This window comes from Caenorhabditis briggsae (assembly GCF_000004555.2).
Source record: "Caenorhabditis briggsae complete genome, chrIV, whole genome shotgun sequence".
Classification (NCBI taxonomy): Eukaryota; Metazoa; Nematoda; class Chromadorea; order Rhabditida; family Rhabditidae; genus Caenorhabditis; species Caenorhabditis briggsae.
The window spans coordinates 15,632,878-15,633,869 of NC_013487.2; the positions used below are offsets into that span (position 1 = coordinate 15,632,878).

A 992-nucleotide genomic window follows, 5' to 3' on the forward strand; every position below is an offset into this window, starting at 1 on the left:
CAAATTTTTGGGAAATTATTTTTTTTAATTTCGATCTTTCTTAGTTTTTTTAAATTTTCAGATATTTTTGAAATTCAAAAATTCAGAAATTCAGAAATTCAGAAACTCGGAAATTCCAAAATTCGGAAATTCGGAAATTCAGAAATTCAGAAATTCAGAAATTCAGAAATTCAGAAATTCCGAAATTCAGAAATTCAGAAGTTCAGAAATTCAGAAATTCAGAAATTCAAAAATTCAGAAATTCAGAAACGCAGAAATTCCAAAATTCAGAAATTTTCCAAAATTCAGAAATTCAGAAATTCAGAAATTCAGAAATTCAGAAATTCAGAAATTCAGAAATTCAGAAATTCAGAAATTCCAGAAAATTCAGAAATTCGGAAATTCAGAATTTCAGAAATTCCGAAATTCAGAAATTCCGAGAATTCAGAAATTCAAAAATTCTGAAAAATTCAAATTTTTGGGAAATTATTTTTTTTAATTTCGATCTTTCTTAGTTTTTTTAAATTTTCAGATTTTTGAAAAAATTCGAAAACTTCAATTTTCCCCGCCAAAAAAGCTTTTTTTTTCAGAAATTCGGTCCAAAATCAATCCCAGTAAAATGCTGAAAATCGAGGAGGTAATTTTGAAAAGTACGCAAATTTGCAATTTTTTTTCTAGCATAGTCATTTTTAGACCATTTCAGGCCGTCATATCAATTTTTATCAAAAACCGATCACTTTGAATTTTTTGATCTCCCTACCATCTCCCGCCGGTGCAATCATCGATTTTTGTCGCGCCAAATTGACAATCGTCTCTTCTAGGCTATTCGAATCGGCCTCTTTCATCTCGGCGACGTCTCCGATCTCCAAAAACCACATTTGCTGCATAAATGGAAACCGTAATTCGAATTCTTCCGAATAGATTCCACTTGGTAGCTGCTCGATTCTCGATTTTTCTCGTTTATACTCACTGGCGAGTTCTGTCCATAGTCTGGCAGCGTTTTCTCCTAAAAA

The 992-nt window shown here is 31.4% G+C and overlaps 1 protein-coding gene across 1 annotated transcript in view; it reads left to right on the forward strand.

Moving 5' to 3' along the window:
• Positions 1–868: 868 nt before the first annotated feature.
• Positions 869–992, forward strand: part of CBG13992 — a gene marked incomplete at both ends in the record, with an annotated part of 1,888 nt that continues 1,764 nt past the window's right edge. Inside the window, one exon of the mRNA XM_045236284.1 lies at positions 869–913. Within this exon, the coding sequence (XP_045095280.1) occupies positions 869–913 (45 nt within the window). The remainder of the gene's footprint in view (positions 914–992) is intronic.